We start from the raw sequence: 27,290 nt of genomic DNA on the forward strand, positions 1-27,290 counted from the left end.
AGGGGCATTAGAGGGGTAGGGGATTAAGAGGTACAAACTATTAGGTGTAAAATAAGCTACAAGGCTATATTGTACAATATGGGGAATAGAGCCAATATTTGAAAATAACTATAAATTGAGTATAACTTTAAAAACTGTGAATCACTATTTGTATACCCATAACTTAAGTAATATAGTACATCAACTATACTTCAATTTAAAAGAAAGGATTAACATTTTTATCCACTCATCAGCCAAATCTTGTTTCTTCCAATAGCTTTACAGGTCAATGTTTGCTCTGACATAGCCCCCTCCTTCCTATCCATGATCTTGGATTCACAAAGAAACACTCTCACTGAAGGAAATGAACGAGTTAAAACACATCTACCGCCTGCCAGACTGCCTGCCTACCTGAACCTTTTTATTCTTCTTAATTGCTGCATTAAAAAAGGGCAATTTCACTTTCTTCTCTGTGATGTGCATGGGACATTTTAATTTTAATTGTTTGCCACATTGTGGGGGCGGGGGGGGGGGGAGCCTACAAAGAAAATTATATGCACTACTCAGGCTGGGACCTGGGACCCTTTGCTGCAGCGCCTGCACCTAGACAAATGTCTCCTCCAGCAACAAAATACAAATAAACTATAAGGCACTAAAAATAACTGCATGCATGTGCAGTTGGGGCAAATTATGGACAAAAAGATACAAAAAGATGAAAAAGCCCAACTGCCACTTCTGAAGAGCCAGGAGCAAAGGCAGGGGGTCCGGAGCAAAAGCAGAGTACTGGGCATGCCCCCTGCACACACCACCACCAAAGGGGTGGGCAATCCACCAAAGCCCCCCCTCCGGCTGGACCCCTGGACACAGCCCTACCCTCACCCCATGGAAGAAACCAGCTCATCAGGCCCCCCTTCGGGGAGCAAGCCTGCAAGGGAACCTGTTGTTTGTTCTCAGTAAGGGGCCCCAATAAAGCCTTGCGAGCGTGAATTTCTTGTCTGGCCTCCGATCAATTTCTAGCGATTAAAGAGGCCAAGAACCCTGGTTGGTAACCCTATCAGGCCTCTTAAAGGGTTGCCCAGTTTTAAAATGCTGATTTTGTCAGGATGGGCTGTGCTTTTCCGTTCACAAAGCACAGCAATTTGACAGCTGTTTTATTCTGGGAGATCAAAGACTGGGCTGCCTCCTTTCAACCCTGCGCACCCTCAAAACACAGCAGCTGGAGAGACCCTGTTAGAACCTATTCGGATCCTGTCCCTCTGCTCAAAAGCCCTATTCAGGCTCCCCTCTTACTCAGAGTAAAGGCTTCCATCCCCCCATGACCCGAAAGACCCTCCCCATCTGCACCTCCAACCAGCACCTGTCTCCTGCCTCATCTTTTTTTTTTTTTTTTGCGGTACGTGGGCCTCTCACTGTTGTGGCCTCTCCCGTCGCGGAGCACAGGCTCCGGACGCGCAGGCTCAGCGGCCATGGCTCACGGGCCCAGCCGCTCCGCCGCATGTGGGATCTTCCCAGACCGGGGCACGAACCCGCGTCCCCTGCATCGGCAGGCGGACTCTCAACCACTGCGCCACCAGGGAAGCCCTCCTGCCTCATCTTATGACTCTCCCAGGCTCACTGCCCCCAGGGACACACTGGCCACCTCTTTACTTCTCCAACAGTCCAAACCCACCAGCCCCAGCCAGGACTTTGAACCTGCTCCTCCCTCGGCCTGTTGTGCTCTTCCCACAGTTACCTGCCCTCCCCTCACCTCCTGCAAAGGTGACTCCAATACCCTCTTCTCAAGGGTCGTCCTAGCTAACACTGCAACCTCCCTCTCCTGTACGCACAACCTCTAACCCCACTCTCCGCCTTATGTTTCTCTTTACCACTTTTCAGCATCTAAACTAGTTTGCATGACTCCTAACTTTTCCAGTCTCTGTCTCCCGACTAAAGTGTAAGGTCCACAAGGGCAGAGATTTTTCTCTAAGTTTTGTTTTCTGTTCAGTGTTGAGGACAGTGCCTAGGAGACTCTCGATATAAATTTGCTGAATGATGAGTGAAAGAATGAATGAACGAAATAAAATGTTCAATCCACAAGCACTGTGCCAGACACTATACGCTCAGGCCCTGGGGAAGATGGACATAAACAATTCATATACTGCTCTACGTTTTAATTTATTTTTTCTAAATAACAGATCTACTCCTCAGTCCTCAGACTTAAAGTAACTGGCAAGTTTTAGCTTCTAAACGCCCATGGCTTCATCATAATTTAAAAGGCCAATATTAACTCCGCTGGTGCCTTTTGTATGTGTATCATCCTGTTCTCTTTGTACGGTTTCTAAAGAAACAAATGGAATATATAGTTCAAGGTGTTAATTACATCAGCTTATTAAAAACAAACTCCCAAGACGTGTCAGTTCTATCACTTAGCACTTTTATGTTTATGTAGTTTATTCGTTTTGTAAATGTGAGAAAGTCAAACATAGTAAGATTGCAAAACAGCCAGTACCAAAGGAAAATTCTTTCGCTTACACAGACAGGACTTTTAAAGAACTGGCTCCAGTGTGCAAATTTGAAAATGATTAAAGGACATGGCAGTGGAAGCAGGTTTTTACATGACAGCGTTTCTGAATTCGTGGTAGGGTGATGTTCTGCTTCCTTATGTAATATGCAATTTAAACAATTTCACATAATCAGAAGAGACGTATTCACAGTGTTCCATACTGTGAAAATGAGTGAGGACTGTTTCAAGACATTCTGTATATCCAGATTATAAATGATCTAGCTTAATAATGCCAAATCATTTTTTTATATTAGATTTAGAGAGAAAGTTCTGTGAACAACTGCTACTGAGGAAAATTAGCTCTGTTAATGAATATACCAGAACAAGACCTTCTGACCCGCAAGGGCGAACTAGGCCATAAATGCAGGAAATAAAGATTCTCAAAAGGCCGTTAAAGTTAACTCTTCCCCAACTGCAGCTACTTCACCACCCTCCTGGAAACCTGGTGAGTGAAAGGCTTCCCGCCCTATTACTCTCTTTCCTTACTTTGCCAGCACCGTGAACCCACAAGGCCTCCTGGCTCCACGCCCAGACTGAGGTCAGATGTTGTCCCCACCTCCCTATAGACAAGTGTGGCCACAGAGGCTTGACATGAGTCACCGGTGACAATGCAGAAAAGTCCATTTGAATTTCCATAGAAATAATTCAGAAAACATCTAAAAAGGTATCAGTCAATTAATTTCAACCTCATTTCATTTTTTCCTAAAGATGAGCCCAGTGATTTTAGCCTCTTCTCTCCCATCCCCCCTTCCGTGGCAACAAAACCACTAAAAGGTACGAAACATGGAGGAAGGAAGAGCATTAGCCATTCCCGAAAACTACAGTCCCATGAGGCTGGTACCCAGACAGCAACATTCAAAGAGATAACCAATGGAAAGATACCAAGCCTGAGGTACTTGGTAATATACTTCACCAGATTTTTTTTTATTATAAAATTTTATTTATTACACAAATATATTTCAGTCCTCATTTAGACTACCGTATTAGGTTGGAACACATTTTTGAAAAGGCAAGAGACCCTAAATAATACCAAACCAGAGAGAGGATTTAATAGGAGAACACCAAGATGGCACTGTTCAAAGACATGGAAAGGAAAAGTCTGAGATGGGAACATCTCAGCCCACTACATTCAAAGAGCAGAACTCAAGGATTAGCGGCTGGGACTAATATTTCCAAACTTTCCAGGAATTCCCTGGCGGTCCAGTGGTTAGGACTCCATGCTTCCACTGCAGGGTGCGTGGGTTCCTGCAAGCCACGAGGCGCAGCGAAAAAACAAAACAAAACACAGCTTGCCACAGGCTACTTCTGTGTGAATTTCTTCCCGAGGCCAAAGCTTGCCAACTATCTTTAAATAGACAATGAGAGCTCATCACCTACCAGTTTCTTAGAGTTGCACTGGATTTTATCCATATTCCACAATTTGTTTTTTAATAAAAGATGTCCGGGGAATTCCCTGGTGGTCCAGTGGTTAGGACTCCATGCTTCCACTGCAGGGGGCCTGGGTTCGACCCGTGGTCGGGGAACTAGGTCTTATCAAATTGCCATTGGTGCTCACGATGTTATAAGATATCATGACCAACTCTGGATTATCTAGCTTCAAAATTTTTACTGCATCATAAAGACATTGCCTTTGTCCAGGTAGAAACAGTTTCAGTGTGTGAAGCAGATACAGCTACAAACAAAGAGCAAAGTGTAGAAAGCCAAGAGACGCATGATAAAGTCCAGCTTCCAAAATGGCCTATTCCTCTTCCATGGCAGGGGGATATACCTAAAGGCAGGTCCCTCCTATGCTCTGTGTTCCCTTAACGTTTATGCAGTCACTCTACCTTGCATGGGTTTATTCCTAGTTCTTTCACATCTGCACATTCAAGTACTCTCTCCAATACATATTAGCTCTGCTGGGCCAATGCATGCGTCTTCTTGCAAGACAACGCATCTATAATCCTTTGCAGTGCCTGCCACAAGGTAGCGCAGGTAGGTGTTTAACAAAAGCGCAACGAATGAATCCTTATCTTGGGGAATATGGTACAGCATACAGCTTCAGACATCATATGGATGGCTTTAAAATGATTTGCTTTTGTTCCATGTGATCAAGTTTGCAGAATAAACTGGTAATAGAATGGTGGCAGGGTATGTGTGCATGCACGTGCATGTGTGTGTGTGGGGGGGAGGTTGAAAGATGAGAGGTAGAAGACAATTTAACATTTATTGAGTGTATAAATACCTCTATATATAGATAGATGGATACATATACCTATATTATATCTCAGGTACTCTTGCAAGTTATTTAACTTAAAACATACAAGACAATATAGGTTTCGCTAACTGTACCATACCAATGAGAACAGATACTCAGGGAGGTAACAAATGTGTCCACTGTCACATAGCTCATGAAGAACAGACCCAGGCTTCAAACCCACCCCTGTCTACTCCAGAACCTGACTTCACCATCCCAGTAGTATGGACTTAGAGCAGTTGGGCATATAACAAACCTTAGCTAAACTTACTGCTTATTTAAATTATCAAGCCATCTATTAAGGCCTTCCACAGAAGGTACACCTCCATTATATTTTTAAGTAAAAGTGAGGGTTAGTTAGTGACACTTCCAAGCTGCACAAGTGTAAAGCTGAATCATTCATTCAACCACAAATGAGGAAACATATGCCTGGGTGCTTGGCCGGGCCAAACAAATTGACACTTCATCCAATCCATCGCTTCTTCCTGAGGCCGGGATCACAGCTCATCCAGCAGCCCTCGAGGGACCGGCTCGTGGCCCGGTGGGAAAAGCTGAGGCTCGGAAATGCTGACACAGCTGCTCTGGAGGCCTCTGAGGGGCGCCCCCTCCCGAGCTCTCTACCCCAGCACTGCGTGCAGGAGCATGAAATGGCAAACAGGCGCTGGGTGCCAGGGAGCAGAAACTCAGTGTCTCCCCACCAACTGCCCCCCTCCCCAGTCTGGGCAGGAGAACTGGCCTTGAAACTTACAGGCTGGAAAGGGTGGGTCCAGATACAGATCTAGGCTTGACCTCAGCACAGCGCCCGGAGGGCAGAGGGGGCTGTGTGTCATCACATCCTGGTCACCCCGGCCTGCCCTCCACCAGGACAGCTTCCTGAGGAAATCCCGATGGCTTCAGAGAAATGGGTGGCCCAGCCCAAGTATGTAAACAGGAGCAGCATGTTTTGTTCTCTGTCCCTGCACACCCAAGTGAGGTCTGCACTCCACAGCTTCTCTGGCAGCAGCAGGGCTGAGCAATGGCTTGGATGACTAGCATTTATTAATACAAGTCAAGAATGTGCATGGCTTCACTCAACGGAGGACCGCTTAAGACTGAGGCGGTCTCTCCGAAGCTTTTAGCTTAAGAAAGAATAGTCACAATAAATAACAAAAAGACATGCAGTCTTAGGCATGTTCCCTACCCAAAGGTCAAAATGCTTTCCAGCCTGGAACTAGTCTACTCAGGTTCATACCCTCCTGGATAGAGATTAAATTCCATAGTCAGGACCAAGCTCCCGGTAACTCCCCTGAACTTCAAGGTGCCTGGCACGTGGCAGACACTCAGTAAGGTTGATTGAATGAAGAGTTTTCTCTGTGAAGTGAGAAACTCCCTCCCAGTTGGCTATACACTGGCGCATAAGCGTATATATGCACACCAAGAGCACTGCACTAAAAATTGGAAAAGAAAAACAAAGGGAAATAAAACGACTGAGTAGAAAGGATGCTGTCCTACCCCATACCCAGCCCCTTTGCTCACATCAACCCCATCCACCGTATCTCATGTTTGTGCTCATCCTTCGGAATTCTCCTTGGGACCAGGAGAGTCTCATGGCCAATGGGGGCCCAACCTCTTCTCAAGATGAAACGGTACCTGGCTTCTGGTAACTCAAAATGTTAAACATAGGACTGATATACATTTTCTCCTACGGTGTCTTAATAATTATGGAATTGTTGTTCATTATACTCCGGTGTAGAGCTGTCTCCCTTTCTCCACCCGGCCCATCTTTCCTGTCTGCCCATCTTACCAGGCATAGACACACAAAAAGAGGGGTGCTGTCAGACCCTCTGCCAGACTGAATGGCAAGCCAGCACCTGGCCATCACAGACATCTCCAGTGTAGCAGTGGCTCAGAACTCCTTTTAGGAAAGAGGTTCATGTATGCACCAGCGTGCAGTGGAAACCAATATGGGCTGTGAAGCCAGAATTCTTGGGTTTATTCTGGCTACACGATAAAGTTACACAGCTACACAGTTACACAGCTCTGTGTGACCCTGGACAAGTACTTAACCTCGCTCAACCCAATCTGTAAAATGGGGTGATAATGAGAGCACCTACATCTCATTTCATCTCACTGGACTGTGCAAAGTTTAAAAGAAATAACCCCCCAATAGCATTTAGCACAGTGCCTGTCACGTAATAAGCACTCAATAAATCTTAGCTAGTATTACAAGTACTAAAAATCGAGAATTAATTGTCTAAACAAAGCCCTAGGATGCACCTATCTGTAAAATATTGTCTTTTTAGAAACAGTAACACAGAGGTATTTGAGATTTTTTTGAGCCATTTAATTAAGTCTGGCAATTATTCCCCTACTGAGCTTTTTAAACACCAAGTTTCATGTAAATATTATTTGGAATCAGATTTTTAAGTACCAGAGACTGCACGTGTGATTTTGTAGTTTATACCAACTAGAGATATCAGCCCAGGAAAAAAGCTCTTCCCCTTGTCATCAACAGTCATTTGGACAGTGGGACCTGCCTCTTCCATGTGTGGATTCTACCACCACCACAGGGTCCAACGTGGGCGCCTGGTTTTCTCAAGCAGCTGAGAACAGTCCTGTCTGCTCACGTGGGTCACTGAGCACTGGGAACTCCAGCCGAATGATATCCTACAATAGTGACTGTGCAGCTTTTCGTCACTGTGCTTCCTGAGAGGAGCAATGAGGTCAACGTGAAAATATGTCAGCATGGGAAGGGGTAGAGGGAACACTGAAGGTCTTTTCTTAATCGATCAAATTAGAAATTTGGAAATTTCAAGAAAACTGAGCAGACTGATTTGGGCCATAAGTTTAAAAAGTTAGCTGAAGGGACGTCCATGGTGGCGCAGTGGTTAAGAATCCACCTGCCAATGTAGGGGATACGGGTTCGAGCCCTAGTCCCGGAAGATCCCACATGCCGTGGAGCGACTAAGCCCGTGCGCCACAACTACCGAGCCTGCGCTCTAGAGCCCGCGAGCCACAACTACTGAGCCCATGCGCCACAACTACTGAAGCCTGCGCGCCTAGAGCCCGTGCTCCGCAACAAGAGGAGCCACTGCAATGAGAAGCCGTGCACCGCAACGAGGAGTAGCACCCCCTTGCCGCAACTAGAGAAAGTCCGCACGCAGCAACGAAGACCCGACGCAGCCAAAAATAAACTAAAAAATGAATAAAATTTAAAATGCTGTGAATTCAGAACACAATGGTAAAAAATTTATTAAAATAAAAGTTAGCTGAAGAGTGTAGCCACACGAAGGCCACTCACCTTCTTTAGCTCCCCTACCACATACCCCCCATCCCTTTCACCTGTGAGCCTCAGGCATGATGCTAGCCTCCCCGCTTCTCTCATCCGCCACAGCCCCTGCCACCGAGAATCAGCAGCCCAGGCTGATTCCATCGTTTCTCCCAAACACATCTCTCAAATCCATTCCCTCCACGACCTCAGCTCCCTTCCTGTCACCCTAGTCCTTGCTGGATCAAGGCTGTGTCACTGTCATGGTGATGGCTGAGTCCAGCACCTCTGCTCTGCGGCACAGGCCACACTGCCTTCTAGGGGAAGTGAGGATTCTGGTCTACTCAAGAGGACAAGGGCACATGATCAAGGCTGCCCAACTGGCTGCCTCTGGTCCTAATTAAATTTCCCAAGTGGACTTTCTCACTGGGAAGAGCATGTCATGGTAGTCCAGTCTGCTGGTTAGCTTTAAACTCTCCCTGTAAATCAGTTCAGTGGCACTGGGTTTATCTTGATTTCCCATCCCCACCCTCACAACCCCAAACAATCTCCTTAGATGATCAGACAAAACACCTAAGTGTCATCCTCAGTTCTCTGTGCCCCTAACAACCAGCCCAAATTCAGAGGCTCTACCTCTAAGACCTATTCCACATCTGTCTACTTCTCTCCAACACCAGCACTACAGCCTGGTCCAAGCCACCGCCACCTCATTATAATCCGTTTTCCACAACACTGCCAGTGGTCTTTTAAAAACATAAGTTCATTTAAATGCTCCAATGGCTTCCAATCATGCTTAAAATAAAATCTGGACTATGACTGATGTATTCTGGCCCGACTGTCTCTTTGACCCACTCAGATCTCCAGCAGTCACGAAGCAATAACCTTATATGGGCCTTGTCTATGTTCCTAAAGTTCACCAAGTTCATTCTCATCTTGGGACCTTTGCAGCTGATGTTCTCTCTGCCTCGAGAAGTGCTCTCCCCCACGATACTCATTTCCAGCTCCTTCCTTGACCACCCTATTCAAATCTAGCCCCTCGGTAAACTGGATTACTTATTCCATCTTCAAAGAGCTGGGAGTTTTGTATAGAAGAGACTGCAGAGAAACAAATTATATAACATGTATTTATATCCTGCCTTGTTTCACAGTGAATTTCAGGTGGCAATTCAAAATAAGTGATGAATACTTACACAAGTAAGGAAAGCCGTCCTTGGCCCAAACCTACATACCAGTCACGCTTTCACACAGGGTCCAGACATTTTAAGTCAGACACTTAGAGGCCTGCCATCACCTCCCCAAGTCCGGACAAAACCTCCAAGTAAATGAAGTTCTTCTTGTGTCTTCTGAAGCTTTGTTCCTCCCCAGTATCCAATACTTTCTCGTGCTTACACCTTATAACTCACTTCCGGGGCACAGCCTCTTCTCTGGTAAACATCCCCTCCTCAAAAATTATCTTGGGACTTCCCTGGCGGTCCAGCAGTTGAGACTCCACGCTTCCACTGCAGGGGCGCAGGTTTGATCCCTGGTTGGGGAACTAAGATCCCACAAAAGATTAAAAAAAAAAATGATCTCTTTCTAGCCCCATCTCTCCTTCCACTGAAGCTCCCTTTAACAGAGCCACGTCACCGAGGGGCAGCAAGATGGAGAAGGTGCTTAAGGAAAGTGAGGATACAGCGTTTGAATTCCTAATGAGAAGTGCAGGCATGGGGTGGGGGGTGGGGGGCGACATCGACACTGTGACCACCCTCCTCAGCATCTTGGTAGGGAGCGCCTGGGCCCCCCCAGCAGGTCTCAGTAAAAAATTTAAAAATGTAGTCAGAGTTCGATCCAACAAATAAAATGGCTAATAGGCCTCCGAAAGACTGTAAATGTCAAATGAGTGATACAAATAATGGGTGCTAACGCATATTCAGAGAAGAAAAATACTGTTTTTGCCACATCATGAGATCTACTATAAAAAAACAGTCCAGAACTGTAAATTATATAACAGTGAAGCATGACAGTCAGGAACTTGCCTGGTCAAAAGGGGACACAGTAAAATACTTGGAGAGAAGAGTTTTGTAAATCGTAGAATGTGCTGGCTTTTACGATACAAGTATCCCTCGCTTTTCAAAAGTTCGCTTTACACCACTTCACGCTTATGAAAGACCTGCATTAGGCCCTGTTCTTGCTAACTGAAGGAAACCCAAAGAGGATTTCCATTTTTATTGAAAACAGGAAAAGGGTAATTTGAGATCAGTGTATGTTTTGCAGTGCACACCTCCTTCCCCGGGAACCACACTCAAGTCTCCCAGCCTCAAGACGCCATAGCTTTGAACTGGGTCTGATCTGTGCTTTACCTCGATTTACAGTTGACCCTTGAACAACACACAACTGAACTGCATACATCCACTTACATGTGGATTCTTTTCAATTAATATAGTACCTGTATTTTTACTTTACAGTTCTTTAAATTAACTAAGTGTAGGGAAAAGTTTGTGTTCGACGAGAGATCACACTACATGGAATCAAAAGAACTAGGGTCTGGGTCCTGATACTATCCCGGTTTCAGCTTTTCCTGCCCTTGGGTGAGTCATTTATCAATTCTTTTGTTTTTGAGGCAGAGATAGCAGTATGCAGATTTTCGTGAATTTTTGATGGGGGTGGGCGGGCATCAGACCCCCCTACCACCGTGTTGTTCAAAGGTCAACAGATGTACTTTGTGCATCTGTTAGCAAGATGTATCCTAAGGCAACTGCTTCTTCACTTTACGCCATTTCAGCTTATGCAGTCTCAGGAACACTCTACTTCTGGACGGGAGGGTGGGTGATGGCGCGTGGGGTGGGGGATGGAGAGCTGGGGGGAGACCTCTACTGATACTGTATTGACTTCGTGTTTCATTGTTACCATTTTGCAGTGTTTGCTGCTGTCAAAACTCTTGGGAACAGTGCTATCACTCTATCCCTGTGTCAGCAAGCCTGTCAATTATAGAGCCACCAGCCAGAACTGACCCTCACCTTGACCAGGCACCAACAGAAATCTTCCTTTTGGCCTTGAGTCATTTCCTGCCCCAACTACAGCAATCTCTGGTTTTATATTCTTCTTGAATATTGAATCACAAACTCTAAATGTGCTCAGGGCAGCCAACTTTTGCATTTTTAACTCCCACATTACATTAAGGAGGTGTCCTACACCCTTTTTTACCCATTGCTGGGCTGGATTCCAAACTGCTCATTCTTCTGTCACTCCTTTAAGGGACTACACTCTGGTCCATGCGCTCACTCCACTGACTTCCCAAGGGCCCTTGGTGAGTATGTTTCCAAAAGAAGGTGTGGCAGCTGGGGGCCATCTCTGAAAACTTAAGGCGCCTTCTTCCTTTGGGACCATGAATCATCTTCCTTCTCAGTCTCAACTTTAAAATTTTCCTTTTCCTCTGCAAATCAGAAGTTTCTTAATAGGATGTCTGCTGGGCTGTGTAATAGTCTCCAAAGGGAAGTGATGAAGGTTTTGGCTTGAATCATTGAACTAGAGTTGGAAGAGTAATCTATGGTAATGCACCACAGGGAGCAGTCCATTACCAGCAGGATGGGCTACAGATGATGTAGGAAATTTAATTTTCCTAACTCTTCATTTTTATTGTACTTTACAAAAATAGTTCTCTGAAAGCATTTATTCTGAACGAATGGTGGGGATTCAAATTAATTTGTTCAGGGGTCTGAACCTTTTAGGATGAATATCCCATAAGATTTTAATTAAAATGTCCAGTAAAGAATCCACAGAGAATAAAATAAAACACATTACAAAATTATTTCCATTTTCTCCATACCCTCTCTTACTTTCATTCCTAACCCTCAGCAATCCCACAAGGAGTGGTTTCAGACTCCTCAAATCTTCATCATAGGTAAGACACCTGTGGCATTCTATACGGTCTCAAAGACCAGGGGAATAAAATGGTACCAGGAGAAGCCTCAAGCAGAGGTTAATGTTTTCATCTAGAAACCCCCATCACTCCTTTCCTAATACAGGCCTTATGGAATACCATGATTCATCTCCCTCTTACTGGATTTGAAGGACTGAGGGCAGAAAATTCAAAGGGTGGCCCAAGGGTGAAAGAGTACAGCCTGATATTTACAGGCATCACCACCAACATTCCTTGGGGGCCATGTAGCCCCACCCCCCAAAGCCCTTTGCCAGATTCTCTGACCCTCCTCCCTCCCCCAGCTTATTTGCCCCACCCTAGAAATCAGTTCAAGAAATCTAGCAGCAATGGGACATCTGTTTTGTCTCCACAGGCTCTCCCAACTTCTCTTCTGGGTAGTGGTTGAGATGGGGGTGGGGGCAGCAGCCTTTGGAGGACTAGTTCAATTCTATCATTTCACAACAAAGATGTAAGGCGCTGTTAAGTCTCCATTTCCTTATCACCCCCGCCCACCCTCCCCTCACTTGCATCTCTTTCTTTCTCTCTCTCTCTATCGATAGCTATAATACAGAGAGAGAAGCAGTAATAATAATGGTGAGCAGAAGAGGGAGAAGCTGTAGGCACTTGCCTGAGGGCTTATTTGGGTGAGAAGACGGGATACAATGCAATTTCCCAAGTCCACTTCATTCCTCAGCTCATCAGATGAGAAATGCTGGACCATCAGGAAGGAAACACGTCCCTCTACCTTTGTCCCTCTTGTTACCCGCTAGCACTTGGGAGAGGAATAGAGGAGTCTGTCTTCCTCATGCCTGGCGGAACCACCCAAAGCCAGTAAGCGTTTGTTGCACAGGTGTCTGTGCTGCCCTGGTCGCGTTCTTACTGAGGCTCACTGTTTACCTATCTTGTCAATTTTCCTTCTCCTCCTGGTCAAGGTATTGGTCTGTGCAAAGTACTAAAACTTTCCTGGGAAAAGTTCTGCTTTCTTTATCCCATGCTCCTTTTCCCAACAGCTGCTCCCCTGTAGAAAGAAGATAACAAAGCGCCCATCTGTATCAGTTTTCTAGGACTGCTGTATTCCAAAGTACCGAAAACTGGGGTGACTTGAAACAGAAATGCATTGTCTCACCGTTCTAGAGGCTAGAAGTCCAAACTCAAGGTTTCAGCAGGGCCATGCTTCCTCTGCAACCTGTAGGGGAATCCTTCCGCGCCTATTCCTAGCTTGTGGTGGTTTGCCAGCAATCTTTGGCATCCGTGGCTTAATAGATGCATCACTCTAATCCTCCATTTTCATATAGTTCTCTCTTTGTGTGTCTTCACATCGTCTTCCCTCTGTGTATGCCGGTGTCTGTGTCCAAATTTCCACTCTGGATTAGGGGCCACTCTAACAACCTCATCTTAACTTGATTAAATCTACAAAGATCCTATTTCCAAATACGGCTGCATTCTGAGATTAAGACTGAGGGTTAAGACTTTAAGGGACTTCCCTGGTGGCTCAGTGGATAAGACTCCAAGCTCCCAATGCAGGGGGCCCAGGTTCGATCCCTGGTCAGGGAACTAGATCCCGCATGCATGCCACAACTGAGAGTTCACATGCCACAACTGGGGAGCCCGCGTACAGCAACTAAGGAGCCGACAAGCCACAACCAAGGAGCCTGCCTGAGGCAACTAAGTAAGACCCAGCGCAACCTAATTAATTAATTAGTTAATTTTTAAAAAAGGCTTTAACACATCTTCTTTGGGGGGTTACAGTTCAACCCATACCACTACCTCACAGGGTTATAGGGACAATGAAATGAGATAACGCATGGAAAGAGCTTAGTACAGTGTTTGGCACACAGTGTTTGGCACACTGATTATGATCAATCAGTCAGTATCAGCTGTACAGTGTTTGGCACACTGATTGCTATGATCAATCAGTCGGTATCGGCTGCCAGCAATACTATTTTTATTATTACTCTTCTTTTTCTGCCCCATAGCATCTTTGCTAAAATGGCTTTATAAACAAGTCTTGACAGCAGTCACGTTTCAAAGAATATTCCAACTACTGCACAAAAATATAACCTCCAAATTCCTTGAGGAAAAACAATAATTACAATGGGTGACTGGGTAGCAAACCGTAGAATGTTCCTTGTTCTATCCACCGAGTTCTGAAGCTTCAAGGAAGCATGGAATGTAGAGCTGCACAGGAATCAATAAAGAAGTCCTCCAAAGAATCCGCTGACAGCTGAATTTCTAAGTTCCTTTAGTTTGCAGAAAAAAATTTTTGATTCGATCCTGCACACTCTCCCTACATTGCCACAAAGAATATATGTTTATATTTTTTAAATAAAAGTCCCATCAAGGACAATAGATACACAGAGCGTTAGAAAACCGTAAGCCAAAGAACCAGTTAATTGACTGCTAATCGTCTAAGAAGTAGTGACTTAAAAATTAAGAAAAAAAGGTGATCGCCTTTAGTTTTAACAGATACTTCAGAATGTTGGCTCTATCCCTAGTTGTACAGCTGTGACTGTCGTCACATCCAAGGCACTGCAACAACACCAGCATGCTTTTCTCTGCACTAATAAAACTTGTTTTGATTTAAATCTTCAGGGGACACCAGAAGGTAGTGTATCACTCCCCCCAGCCCTCATTCATTTTAAGTCATTTTTCTACCAAAACAAGCTTTGGAGCTTCATCAGTCCCTGCTGCCAACGACGCTGCATAATTCAGTACTTACTTATCTTGACCTAACGAGCAAATGCAGGAATTTAAACCAGTCTTGCTTTGGCTTGTTCACTTGGTCTTCGACTGATCCTTTGAAACCATCTGTAACCTAGCGCCCTTGAGCAACTCTTGTCCCAGATTTTCTTTATATGTAAGGACTTGAAACAGAACACCCTTAAACTTGTCTGCAAGTAAGTCCACAGGTATACAAATGAAAGGTTTGCGTGTCTTTTTAAAAATCTTGATTTTTTTTTTAAAAAAAATGTAAGCCTAGTGTCATAAAACCAAACTCTTGCGCAGCTTGCAAAACTTTTTGGCTGACAATAGGAGAGTCTGCTTTTCCCAGTGTTGTGAAAGTGGGCCTTCCTGTTTTCCACAGTAGAAGAACTGGAAGCCGTGAGAACAAAAGTCTGGCTTTTCTAGAATTTGTGGCAAGCCGTAACAATGAGACACCAGACGTTTGTGCTGCCCTCTGCCTCCTTGGAAGAGGTGAGCCTGCAAAGTCTTGAGTGTTTGCCACACTGACCCACCCTAGAGCATCCAAGACCCCAGGGACCAGGCAGCTTGGGTAGAAAATGGGAAAATCCAGACTAGGGATCACTTTCTGGCTTCACCCCCAAACTCTGCTCAAAAGATAGCAGAGCCCACATCCAGCTGGGTCTGGTCTACTTCGGAGGAGCATTTGAAAATACTTGCAAAGATATAACTTCAATGTTTCACCTCTATTTCACAGATAAAATAGATGAAAACTTAGAAGCCTAGAATTTACAGAAACCAGAATCAACCAGAAATTGTTGAATTACGGGTATTAAAATATGGGCAATGAAATGTCAGTGTGTTTGAAAAGGAAACCAGGAACCCTAGATTACTCACCAGGCTAGAGAACTGTGGCTGCCAACAAGGCTGGGTTTCTGGTAGCTATAAGGGCATTAAACCAGTCGATGCATGTAAAGGACACACCATGAAATGTAAGGCATTATATGCCAATGTAAGTATTATCATCTAATCTCTAGAGTAGCACTTCTTAAGAGTAAGGGATGTGACCTGCTGAAAATCTCTTGATGTCTAAGGAGTGTATTAGCTATACTTGCCTCCCCTCCGGTTTCTATGGAAACTCTTCCACCATGGAAGATACCCCGCTTTCTAAAGACACAAGCTCTGGAATGTACAGTCTTTCAGTGATGTGACAAGCGGAATTGATACAGAATGTGGAGGTTACCAGCTGACAGTCTGGTCTGTTGAAACAGTACATAGTTCTCTGCTAGTGCTAAAGTCACATCACGTGCATTTCAGTGTATCTTTCATGTACCTTTTATGAATCATTTGACACCTATTTACTTTAATGCTCATCGCATAGCCTCAGTTTCATAATATCCTAATCAGGGCAAATCACTACCATGCACCAGTGTTACGAGGGGCCTTTCATTACGTCACCACCTGGGCACCACATGTTACATAACTAGAAGCAAAATGCTGCAGAGGCATTAATGACCTTTCCCCAGTAGGCTATGTCCAAAGGCTACACTTTTGTGGAACGTTTTCAATAAAACTGTATTTCATGATAAAATATGCTTTAAAAATGAAATGTCTTATCTCTCCAGCATCCAATGTTCGTCTTTACAGACTCTCCCAAAGTTTCAAATTCCTTCATGTTTTCTATAGATGCATAGTGAAGTTACCCCCCAATTAAAATGTATATAAGTGGCATACTGCAGAATAATAATGAATAATAATCTTTCTCAAACCACAAGCAATCCCATTTTCTATCATGTTCACACTGACATGTGTTTGCAGGTTGCTTTGGGCTCTGGTGGGGACACTACCGTATGACGCTTTTATAACTTCTTGATTGGAGACGGAAGATTCCTAATTAAGATGCAAAAATACAGAATGAATGTTTAGCAACCCTGACAAAAACACTGGTTAATTCAATAAAACCCTGGGAGAATATTTCACAAAAAAGTTCAAGATAATGAAAGTAGATTTAGTACATCTACAGGAGCCCAGCATTCAAAAAATAAAATCACTAGTTAAGTGGATGCTTTCAATATTTTACATGTTTCTAAGAAGTCAACTATTAAAATGATCTCATATTATTGTGCTACTTAGTCACAAGAGAACTGCAAATAGCAATCTGGATACCATTTAAACAGAAAATATGTTTTCCTTACAAATACCTTCTTGCCTCCAGAAAACCCTGCCTATTCACAAGTTTCATACATTTTCTCTCTGGAGTATACACATCATTTTTAGCACCCGTTTCCTAACATGAAACCTGAAGGTTAATACTTTGAAGCAATTTATGCATTTGTTTTTAAATTGTGTATTCTAAAAAGGACATGTGACATACATTAAATCAATAGTTAATATCAATCTTAAATTGAACGTGTGGAATCAGATCATCACTCCATCTGAAGATGAGAATGAAGAGAAATTAATTCATATTCCAGCTAAAGGAGATTTAACCGTTAACAGCTAATAATAACGAACATTTATGATCTGCTTATCATATGCCATGCACAGTTCTACTGATTTAATTAATCTTACCAGACCCAATGATGTGAGTGGCTATCACCCTCATTTTACTGATGAGGAAACCAAGACATAGAAGGGTTAAGGAACTCACCCAGGTCACAGGTCCACTAAATGCTGAAGCCAGGATTTGAAGCCACTCTGAACTGCTTCCTTTGCTCTTAACTCCCTCACAAAATAACCTTTCAGTTTTCTAAGAGGTGTTTAATCAATTTTTTTGTTTTTAAATGTTCTCATGCTGTTACCCTTCTCTTGATTAAAACAACAAAAAAATTTAATTATATTTTCTTATTAAGACTTCATTTTTTTAGCAGCTTAAGACTGACAGCAAAGTTGAAGGGAAGGTACAGAGATTTTCAATATATCTCCTACCCTCAAACAGGCATAGCCTCCCTCATTATCAATATCCCCCACTGTCATATTGTGACTTACAGGAGACAGATACTTGGTCTTCTTCCCAGCCCTGGTACAGGGGTCCCAACCCTTGGAATTTGGAGTGATAGGAGCATCTTTTGTCACTCACTAGGAATCCCTTCAGAGCACATCTGAGTTTATGCTAATGAGGCACCTAGGCTGGGGCTCCTAGATAGCCTCAGGATGGAGCTGGTCACCAGGAAGACTAAGTAATTAGAGGGTAAGAACTTTCAGTTTCACCCCACCATTACCTCGCAACCTCCTTGAAGGGAAGAGGGGCTGGAGATTGAGTTCAGTTATCAAAGGCCAATGATGTAATCAAGCATGCCTACATAATGAAGCCTCCATAAAAACCTAAAAGGACAGAGTTCAGAGAGCTTCTGGATTGGTGACCACATGAAGATTCGGGGAGAGTGGTGCCCCAGAGAGGATAGAAGCTCCTCGCCCCTTCCCACCTACCTCACCCTAAGCAACTCTTCCATCTGGCTGTTCCTGAGTTATATCCCTTCATAACAAACCAGTAATCTAGTAAGTAAACTGGTTAATCTAACAAGTAAATTGGTTTCCTGAGTTCTGTGAGCTGATCTAGCAAATTAATGGAACCCCAGGGGGGATGCAGGAACCTCCAATTTATAGCCAGTCGTTCAGAAGCACAAATAACAATCTGGACTTGCGATTGGCAACTGAAATAGGGACAGTCTTTGGGACTGAGTCCCTAACCTGTGGGATCTGACACTAGTAGATCGTGTCAGACATGAATTAAATTTGTGGGAAACTCCATCAGTGTCCACTGAGAATTTGAGAATTGCTTGGTGGTGTTGAAATAAACCCATCGTACTCATTAGAGTGGAACCTTTGCTACAGCGGATGAACATACCGTGTCACGTCATAATCACCGCAAATCCAAAGTCTGCATTACGGCTCACTCCTGGTGTTGCACATCTATCTATCCATCATTATAAAGGTCCTCTGTGCTCCACCTGTTCATGCCTCCCTCCCTCCAACCCCTGATCTTTTCACTGTATCCACAGTTTTGCCTTTTCCAAAACGTCACATAGTCAGAATAAAAAACTTTTCAGGTGGGCTTCTTTCACTTCGTAATAGACATTTAGGGTTCTTCCACATCTTTTGATGGCTTGACGGTTCATTTCTTTTTAGCACTAAATAATATTCCACCACACTTTATTTGCCCATTCATCTCCTGAAGGACCTCTTGGTTGCTTCCACGTTTTGGCAATTACGAATAAAGCTGCTATAAACAGCTGTCTGTAGGTTTTTGTGTGGACGTAAGTTTTCACCTTCTGCGGGCAAATACCAAGGAGTGCAACTGCTGGACTGGATGGTAAAAATATGGCTTAGTTTTGTAAGAAAATGCCAAACTGTCTTCCAAAGTGGCTGTACCATCTTTCATTCTCACCAGCAATAAACAAGAGCTCCTGTTGCTCCACATCCTCTTCAGCATTTGGTGTTGTCAGTGTTCCAGATTTTGGCCATTGTTACAGGTGTGTAGGGGTATCTCATTGCTTTGTTAAAAAAAAAAATTTTTTTTTAACCCCGTGCATATCCAAAACAAAGACATCTGTAAAATTGTTAATGGTTTATCTTTAAATGTGGCCTTTAAAATCCTCTGAAGATGGATGTAAGCCTATAGCGAAGATACTTATTCTTAAACTAGAATATTCCTTTTTTCTATTTTTTAAGAGGGCCCAAAAAAGCATAAAAACATTTTTTAGCTCTAGTGTGAAAAATGTATCGGCTGACAGCAAGTCTTAGGCAAAAGTACTCAAGTCCCCGAAATTAACTAGGATAAATTTTTAAAGTAACTAGGGCTCAGGATACATACTAAAATTTTTTTATTCTGCCCTTCAATGATACTTTTAGTTAGAATTACAATTACATGCATTTCTTTTTCTTTCCCTTGTCATTCCACTTTTAATTCTGCATGCCAGGACAGATGATGAAGCCACAGCCACAACTGGGCAGACAGTGATGTGTAAACACACTGGACCTTCCTCACTCACTACTTGCTGTAAAACCAGACAAACAATGGGTGAAGCAACAAAATAAACCATGAATCAAATCTACGTCATAGACACCAAGGAGAGCCTCTCTGCAAAGTATCTCTATGGACACATGGAACAAAAGTCTACAGAGCGGTCATTATAAACTCAAACGTATTCACGTTTTTACCAATCAGCTTAGAAAGGGGAAAGACAATAGGAGATCTCTTCCGAAAAGAAAAAATTAGGGATTACAGAGAGGAAAAACTATCTTATTATCAAGCTTTTGTCTTCCAAGTCTCTAAGGTACTCTAAGGCCTGGGTCTCCAATCTCCGTGCCAGAGTGCTTGACAAGCAAGAAAAAATACAAACTAGGTTATCTCTGTGAGGCATCTCAACTCATAAAGAATTAATGCTACCCAGTGAAACATCTTATGGAACAAAGGGTGGGACACTAGAGAGCTGCCTAGGAGCAAAGCTAATGAGGAACAGACCCACAAATTTCAGGTCTCATTCCCAAATTAAATTAATAAATAAATGAGCATACCATCTGAGAAATGACAAATCCAGGTCATCATAAAAATACATTTTATCTCAAAATGAGTCGGAAGGTTTGGTTAATTCTTTTAGTCTTGGTCTATACTCACTGGTATTAAATGGTACAGTTAATTCTTAGTCTTAGCCTCTATCTATTTAAATTCATTATTTTCAGATCAATTTTATTTCTACCCTAAGAAAAGAATGTGTGTAAACCATGGGTAAGTACATCATATATCACAGTGGGATTATGATGGTTAAGTACTCTTAAAAAGAATACATTAAGTAAACGGCTAGTTACAGGTTTTCCTCTTATGTTCTTTGTAAAACTGAGCTACAGATTTGCTTATGGATCAATGTGCCCAACTGAATATTTGCCTCTATTTTACTGTTCTCTAGATTTTTTTTTTTTTTAATTTTTGTCTGCAACGGGTCTTAGTTGTGGCACGCGGTATCTTTCATCGCGGCGTGTGGGCTTAGTTGTCCGGCGTGGCATGTGGGATCTTAGTTCCTCAACCAAGGATCAAACCCACGTCCCCTGCATTGGAAAGCAGATTCTTAACCACCGCACCACCAGGGAAGTCCCTAGAATTAGCTTTTAAAAGATGGTATTAAACATCATTTAGCTATAGCATTGTGTGTATATTGTTATAAATAATAATGCCCCTCTTTAAGGAACCAAATCATTTACTCCAGTACAGAAAGACAGGTAAGTAGATATGTGTACACACAGATGTGTCAAGATAGATACTTCTTTAGAATGAAAAAAAAATTACAACAACATGCCTAAAACTCTCTTGCATTAACCCAGCCTACTCTTGAGCGCAACAGAATTTACCAGAAGTAAATTACCATGAGCAATCCTTGACTCCTTATAGAGTAAAATATGGGGACCAACAGAAGCCAGGTGATAGATAAACTGGTATGTTTCATAAACATTTAATCCAAGCTCTCATCTTCTCTTGCCTGGATCACTGAAGTAGTCTTCTTCCAAATTCATCACCAACTCATCACCCCCAAAAGTCACTTTTCTAAAAAGTGATCATGACACATGTCAATTTAAAATTCTGCGATGGCTTCTCACTGAAGCCTACAGAATGACTGCAGCTACTTCAGCACTCAGGACCTGGCACCCACCTCAGTGCTCTCTGCTCTCCCATCTTTCTTTCCCTTGGCTCTGTCCAGAAGGCCCTTCCTCTCTTCTTTCCTCCTTAGCCCTCACTGGGAAACACCTCTCAGGTAAAGCCTACTCACTGCCAGGGCCCAAACTGAAAGGCATTTCTGGGACTGGACTTCCTGCACCAGCACCTCCGTCAGCCCTCCCCAACTCCGTGCTCTTTGGGGCGATCTGCACACTACACTGCAGGACTGGGTATTTAGGGGAGGGGCAGTGGACGCTGTTTTTCCTACAGAACTACTGTCTTTCTGGAAGTCAGGGGCATGTGCGGCTAGTAATTAGCTCAATAGCTTAAGCAAAAAAGATTGACAGTCAATAGATGTCTCGATAGAGATGTGAGAGAACGAACTATAAAACTGCAACTAGGAGTTACTTTCCAGGAAATAACACATGATCCAAATCCCAGCTCCTGTTTACTGTCTAGGTGATTCAGGACATGCACGTTTACCTCTCCACTGTAAAACAGGGACAAAAATGCTCACTGGTCACAGTGAGAGGACCAATTAAGGTTAAGTTTGGGAAGGGCCCCGCACAGCACCAGGACTCAGCCCTTGTGAGCACTGCCTTCCCCTCCCCACGTTGCTGCATTCTATCATTAGAAGTTGAGAGTCAACGATGGTGAACAAAGATGCAGAACAAGCCAGGTGGAAGAGGGAAGGGTTACAAGGCAGAGAGCGGCACATGAAAGCAGGATGTGGGAAGACGGAGAGCATGAACAGTCGCTTTAATGCAGACGCCTCTTCTTAGCTTTTTTTTTTGGGCTGCGCCTTAGGGCATGCGGTATCTTACTTCCCTCACGACTGTGCCCCCTGCATTGTGACCACCGCGTCTTAACCACTGGACAGACAGGGAAGTCCCAGAGCCTCTTCTGACAGCAAATTAAGGACCCCTGCCAGAACTGTGAGACTTAACTTTGGCAAAGAAATGAAAATCGGTAGGTCTAAGTTCTGGTCCCTACACTGCTGCCCCAAGCCCTTCCATCCCTCCTCTCTAAATGAGGGAGCTGAGGACTCACTTCCAAGGTCTCTTCAGTCAGTGTCTTCTGCTACATCACCCTACAATCTCTCTACTTTATATAAAAGCCATAGGCTTTCAGCCGGCTACCAGGGACAAAGCATCAAGATGAAGTCAGAATATTGGAAACTGGGGCTGACTCTCAGATTCCAAGACCTAAAAAATTAAGTCATCAGCTGAAGGGCTTAACGGAAGACACCACCCAGAGAATATGTAAATTACACACTGGTCTGTACAAAGGAGTTTGCATTTTAAAAGCCCTCTAGGGATCTCACTGACACCTCCCCTCCCCTACACTTTTGCCCAAAAATACAGAGCAAAAGGAAAGTCTTTTAAGAAAGAGGACTTCAGTAAACAGCAAGACAGAATGAACCTAGCCGATAAACTTAAACAGAATGAACCTAGCCGATAACTTAACCTAAAGATAAACTTAACAGATAAACCTACTACATTCTTTTCTGTAGCTTGAATAGGAATTAAGAGTAGGGGAAGGTCCTCCATGTACAGTTTGTCTACACAATGGATATTTTCCAAGCATTGCTAGGAAATGGGTGTAAATTGTAGGAACATTGCAGGGAAATGTAAGGTTTGGGGGAGGTGCATCTTGCAGGATCCTGCAAACAATAGTCACTAACTCCCTTCCTCTCCCTTCCCAGTGAGACCAAGTAGCTTCAAAGGCCTGATTCTGCATTTAAGGAGTCCTCGAATTCTGGAGGAAAAATTTATGAACCATCACAAGTTACCAAATGGATACCTGGGGCTGAAAACATGATCTACCTCATCTGATAACCTCAGCAATTCCTACTCTTAAAAAAAAAACTACTCTCCCCTACCCCAAAAAAGAAAAAGGAATGGTTTGTCTGCAATCAGGGAGTAAAGAAAAAAGAGTAGAATCCCATAGGATTCTCACTTGTTCTGCAATTCTCAACAGAAGTCTAAGCATGTCATCGTGAAAGGTGACAGGCTTTGAAAACCCAGGCAGACCACACGCTGCCGAGTTAGAGAACAGAATAGCATGTTTTGCAAGAAGGCCTCGGTTTAATTGCTCAGGGTTTACAAACATTTCGCAATTTGCCATTACATTTGCAGTGGAAGTGCCAGGATTTAAGTACGCATGATGCGACTGTCCAAGTGGTAGCTTTGGCATAAGCAGAATTTATTAACGTCTTCATAAATGCGCCCCATTATAGCCAGGGCATGAGTCTTTACAGAACTGTATTTTGGAGTGGCTCCTGCATTTAAGAGTACATACTTTTTTCCTTTCTCACTCAATAAAAGCATATTCTCAGCACCCAGTAAGGCCCAAGCCCTGCAGGTGGAAGAATGACTGAAATACAGACCATGGCCTCCAGGCCCTCACATCCATAGTGGTTTTGTAAACTCATTTTCTCTTAACTCTCTATTTACATATTCACTTGTCAGCATTTTATTCATTCCAACACACTCAAACATTTTCGTGCCATAAATTATACTATTACTTCTCTAAATAAGCGCTTTGTTAGCAATTATATAAAAGCAACTGATTGGTGCTGAACTGGGCAGGACTGAATTAATTTAAAGGTAAAATGTGTCCCAATGAACTCAAACAACCATCTTGTATTTACCGAGATCAATGCCTCTGGGGCAACACTCTCCCCCTTCCCTGGGTTTGAACCAACAAAATCCAAGGGGGTAGGGACGCCGAGGGCTTCTTGCTGTACGGCACCTTGGGGAAAGAGGAGCTGTGCTCATTCATTTTTAAAAAAGTTTTAACCTAATAAGCTTTGAAGTTTACATTTTTACACTAAGAAGAATCTAAAAAATAAAGTAGCAACTGTGCCTGAAATCTGCTAAGTATGATGTCTGGATGTATAATTCCCCTACTACCTCTACTCTCCTCATCTTCCAAACAGCATTTGCCTAAAATGACTGGATGCCGTTACATTTCTACCGAGTTGATCTGGGAGAGTTAACTATGGAGCACCATGGCATCAGGCTCCTGACTGGTGGAGGTCAGAGAACTGGGGTGCAGTCTGACGTTTCCACCAACAATGAATATGTGCCAGAGATCAAGTCACTTCAACCTGTCTAGGCTGACAGATGATTGCAAAATGCCATATTTTAAATACAAAATGAAGGAAATGGTGTCTTTTATCTCCGTAAGAACAGAGAAAGTCAGCTGTCAGTTTCGTGTCTTGATACATTCTTCCGAAGATATAGTTTCTTATAAACACTTGGATGGCAGCTTTCTAAAAGCAGAATAAAGATCCTTTTCCCCTGGTGACTTCTTACAGGCACGTACAAAGGACAGCAGGTAATCTACGTCTTCTTTGCCTGCTTTTTCACTAAGGAACAATCTTGATGCCCAAGACTTAAAGCAAAATAAGACCTTATAAAAGATGGGAAAACACGGGTGAACACTACCTGTTTGGGACAATCTTTACCATCTTTCAGCCTCACACGGAACTATTAGCTCTGTAAGAAGCACATATTTTCTTTTCTCCTGCATCTGCCTTTTGAATAACAGGTTTGGGCTTCTTGAGCCCCACCCCATCTTCTAACTCAGCCAAAGAACACTCTGCTACAACTGACCCAGCAGCGCTGGAATCTGCCAGGGAAGGGAAAGCAAATCTTCAGAAAGTGGTCCATGCCACCCCGGCCCCCAAACGACCCTGAGCCCACACGTCAGTTCAAGTGAGCATCTCTAACCCTTCCCTCCCCAGCCCACACCCTAGTAAGGGATGCAATGTGATGTCATCAAGCCAATTTTCTCAGTGCCTGAAAATTTACAGAGTGAGACCTAAGCAAGAAATAACAAGATAAGCTTCCTGCTTGATAAACTTAAAAAACAATCTATCACCACAACTTTTATATATATGTTCATTGGGTTTTCTGGAATTTCACTGAAGGCCCATATTCATCAGTAATGTTCAGAAAATGCAAAAAGCGTTAACTTAAATTTTTTTAATATATATTTTTTAAACATTGGAGAGTCATTCTGAGATGGCCCACACTCTGTCTATGGAGTGGGTATCTCTCTGAATAAATCTGCTTTCAAAAAATTAATTAATTAAAATAAAATATCAGAGAGTGAGACGAGCAGATAGAAATCTTTGACCAACCTTCCCTGGCTCTCTGTACAGGAGTAATCATAAATACCAAAGGACACCTGAAAATGGAATAACTGGGACTTTAGGATGTCTGGAAAGTTGAGACACAAGATCATTTGCAAGAAAAAAACCCAGAAAGACAGCTATTCTTTATTAAACCCCTACTATGTATCAGTATAGAGCACTAGCTATATATCAGCTTAGCTAAATCTCAGAAAACCTAAGAAGCAAATCTTTGCTTCACTTTTCAGGTAATGAAATAGAAGGTCAGTGGAGTTGGGTACCTTGGCCAAGATCAGGCAGTCAGTCAATGAAGGGCTGGGATTTGAATCCAGGCTAACTCACTCCAAAGTCCAAAAGCTTAATTACTGTGCTAAAAATGGTTTCATCATTACCAAAGAGGAGTTTTCTATAAACTACACCTCCTCCTATTTAAAAAAAAAACAAACAACTCCAAGTAAATCTAGAGCCTCTTCCAATGACCTACACAACTCCCAATTCCGAATCTTTCCATTGAAATGGACTTTTTAATGTGTGGAGTAAGATGTCTGACTGTAAGAACCCCACCCATCTGATTCCAGTCTACCTGCCTACCTAGAGCTCCACCAAAGCAAATCTACTAATTCCTCAAGGCGCTGAACCCTGAACAAGTAAAAGCTTCATCCGCCATGCCTAAGAACTATTTTTCAGAAATTATGCCAAATCCACGGGCGGGTTTAGTTACTGGACATTTCAAAATGCATGACAATACGGATTTAGAAAAATAAGTCTTATTGTTTTTAGTCCCAAACACATAACAAGTATCCTGTAATTCTACATGTTGAAAAACTGCAAACAAAGTAAACTTTCTGTGGTTCCGAGTAAGGAGATAATTGTTTTCCTCTCCTGGTCAGACAACACATGGTGAAGAGATAAACATCAGTAACATCAGCCTCTTCCCAAATCCGACTGTGAGAGCACATCAGCCGAACTGTATTTATTTACATCTATTCTTTGAAGGACTCTGTCTTTTCCACACCAACTTCTCAGCAGGTGTCCCAGATTAAACTGTGGAATATCATACCCGTTTGTTTAAAAAATATATCTTTGATGTAATCTGTGGCTGGTTATCTTTTTAATTAGGGTTTGAAATCCTAAACCGTGTGTATTTAACCCCCTAAGAGCTACAGCCGGAGAAGGACGACCCCGAGGGGTGGGCTTGTCGAGTCTGCGAGCGCGAAGGGAGCGCCGCGGCGCCGGGGTGCTGCCTGCTCCCGGGTCCCGCGACCCGCCCTCCCCGCGCCTCCGCTTCTCCAGGTAACTCACCAGGATGCCCATCACGTCGGTCCAGAGCCGGGAGAACGCCTCGGACAGACCAGCGCCCGCCTCAGGCTCCGGCGCGGGCTCGGCTTCGGGCTCGGGCGCCGCGCCGGCGGCTCCCGCGTCCTCCTCCATGGCCGGGTCCCCGGGGCGCCCTGGCCCCGCAGCCGTGCGCGCCCGGTCCCCGGCGCCGGTCCCCGCCCGCCGCGTCACCACCGAGTCGCGCCTCCGCGCCGCATCCCAAGCGGCCCCGGCCTCCGACCCGGCGGGGGCCCCCGGCAGGCGCCCGCACCTCGGCTCTCGGTGGCGACGGGCCGCGCGGCTGACAGGTCCAGAAACTTTCCCAGCCCGGCTCGGCTCGGCTCGGCTCAGCTCGGCAACCCGGTAGCAGGAGGCAAAGTTCGCACCACCGAGTTTTCCGGCGGGGAATTCTGGCAGCCCAGAAGCAATGCAACCCGCTGCAAAGGCGTCTCTTCCTGTGACGGGGACCGACTAACTAGGCACGAGACTTATTTCTTCCAGCAAGTCTGGGCAGGGCCCCGCGGGGTGACCGCGGCGCCTCTGGGACTTGGAGGGTACTTCCCGGGCCCCCTCTCTTCAAAATGAGCTCTTCCAGCTCC

The 27,290-nt window shown here is 44.0% G+C and overlaps 1 protein-coding gene across 2 annotated transcripts in view; it reads right to left on the reverse strand.

The window, feature by feature from the left end:
• The window catches only part of SASH1 (SAM and SH3 domain containing 1), a 184,897-nt gene extending 158,091 nt beyond the window's left edge, over positions 1-26,806 (reverse strand). For both annotated transcript variants that reach the window (XM_082855289.1, XM_082855288.1), the window contains exon 1: positions 26,677-26,806. In XM_082855289.1, coding sequence (XP_082711415.1) covers positions 26,677-26,805 — 129 coding nt within the window. In that variant the 5' untranslated portion in view covers position 26,806. The remainder of the gene's footprint in view (positions 1-26,676) is intronic.
• Positions 26,807-27,290: the final 484 nt, after the last annotated feature.

The sequence above is a fragment of the Leucopleurus acutus genome (genome assembly GCF_964270905.1).
Source record: "Leucopleurus acutus genome assembly, chromosome: 15".
Lineage (NCBI taxonomy): Eukaryota > Metazoa > Chordata > Mammalia > Artiodactyla > Delphinidae > Leucopleurus > Leucopleurus acutus.